This window comes from Olea europaea, chromosome 21 (genome assembly GCF_002742605.1).
Source record: "Olea europaea var. sylvestris chromosome 21, O_europaea_v1, whole genome shotgun sequence".
Lineage (NCBI taxonomy): Eukaryota > Viridiplantae > Streptophyta > Magnoliopsida > Lamiales > Oleaceae > Olea > Olea europaea.
In genome coordinates, this window is record NC_036257.1 from 11,157,605 (window position 1) to 11,159,462 (window position 1,858).

Genomic DNA, 1,858 nt, shown 5'->3' on the forward strand with positions numbered 1-1,858 from the left:
GATTTATAGGATCTTTGAAGGTCTTCGATTTTGACATGCGATATGATGAACTCGTGGTCAATGTGTCTGATTTCTTAAGGTGCTTTGTGGGTGTCACGTGACGTCCCTCAGTTATCATCTTCCACGTGCTCTCCAGTGTTGCGTACCCCTCCAGCTCCGTCAACCTTAGTGCTCTCACATCTGGAAAATAAAATGGAAACCATCATAATTTTATTTTCGAAATAACAAATTACTGAATGAGAAAATTTTGATTGAAAATTCACTCACCTTCAGGATTGGCTCTGTTAGGGCTCCGATGACCGAACTCCGAACAAACCAAAGGCTTCTCAGGCAACAGAGACTCCGATTGAACCTTCCGATGAATTATCTTCTGCGGTGGAGTGCACGCAGAACTCGAGATATCAAGCTCATCGTCACCATCAGATTCGTACTCAGTATCAATATCACCAGTTTCTTCTTCATTTTGATCAAAATCAGCTTTTACGCCATTTATTAGCACGGGCTTCAACTCCACGATCTCGTCTTCACTATCGTACGCCGGCAGTGGGGTTTCCACAATAGTTTTGATCTCATACGGAACTGGCGGAGGTGCTTTGTCGACTAAAACTAACGGCTCAGATGTAACTATGTGATTCCTCAAGGAGGCGATGATAGTGATGATGATGCCATTTACAGTAAAATATAAATAAGGAGGCTTTAGAAATGACACAACGATGAACCAAATTACAGATGCTTGATTACATGTGAATTGTACAATGAAAGAAGTCGAGAATTTAATCCCCAAAGCAAAAGAAACAAGCCCAAATGAAATTAGAAACACTTTGAAGGATAAAATCCAAGAACCCATTTGAACAAATCCTACTGTGGAGTGAGATTTGTAGGTATTTAATTCGTGTGTTATGAGTTAAGAATGTATCAGAATATATAGGTAAGGACAGGATGAATTAAGGTGCATGGCTAACCTACCATTGCCTTTTTAGCATATAGTCGATGGAAAGGGTTTCTTTCTTTTTTTCTTTTTTTTCTTTTTTTTGTCATCCTATAATTATTAATTAATTACACACTAATAATTTTTCTTTACATTTATTTAACTGGGCGAATTGATTTTCTTACTGGACCACCTATTAAGTATTAACTAAGATTATTGCATTTATCATATATGATTCACCATAAAATTAATATTTATATTTACATACACCCCCCGGGGCATAATCCAGTGGTGCAAAAAATAGGAGTGAGGTAGTTCCAGCCTTACTGACAATCGCAGTGTGGGGATTCGATTCTTATGATATCGAATTGAACTCTTTGTAAGTATCAGTGTATGGGCAAGTTCTTGTTCCCTGACCTTTTGGGGCACATCCCGCGATTTACCTCCCTCACAATGCTTCAGGGACGAGGCCGTGGAAGCCCTCAAAATTAGGGTTCAACCTTTTTTTATATATTTACGTACGTAGTGAATATCCTGAGCCACATTAATAAACCGAAAGAGAAAGATTAAAAGAGTACAAAAGAAATTAATGAAGGTCGCACATCAAACTGAGGATAAGCAGTTAGTTAAGTTATAACTGCCAAAGTATAGAATTTGCAGCCTCCAGACCCAACCAAGTACCCCTCTTCGAATATTCTTATTCTATTGTTTTTTATTTAAGGTTAGAACAGAGCGTATTATCGCTGTCGCGGACGGTGGTCGTGTCCACAATTCAATAATTTATTGGATAACACAGTAATTTTCAAGTTTTGACGCATATACCGTTTAATAGTCAATATCAGATATACATACATGCATTATCACCTTAGCCTGTCGGCAAACAACACTTTTTTCCTTCATTTTTTTTTTTTTTTTTTTTTTTTTTTTTTG

The 1,858-nt window shown here is 37.5% G+C and overlaps 1 protein-coding gene across 1 annotated transcript; it reads right to left on the reverse strand.

The window, feature by feature from the left end:
* Positions 1 to 107: 107 nt before the first annotated feature.
* Positions 108 to 847, reverse strand: LOC111370114. The gene is made up of 2 exons (XM_022991818.1): positions 264 to 847; positions 108 to 180 (listed from the first exon to the last, which is right to left on the reverse strand). The coding sequence occupies exons 1-2, from the start codon at positions 845 to 847 to the stop codon at positions 108 to 110; spliced, it is 657 nt and encodes a 218-aa protein (XP_022847586.1).
* Positions 848 to 1,858: the final 1,011 nt, after the last annotated feature.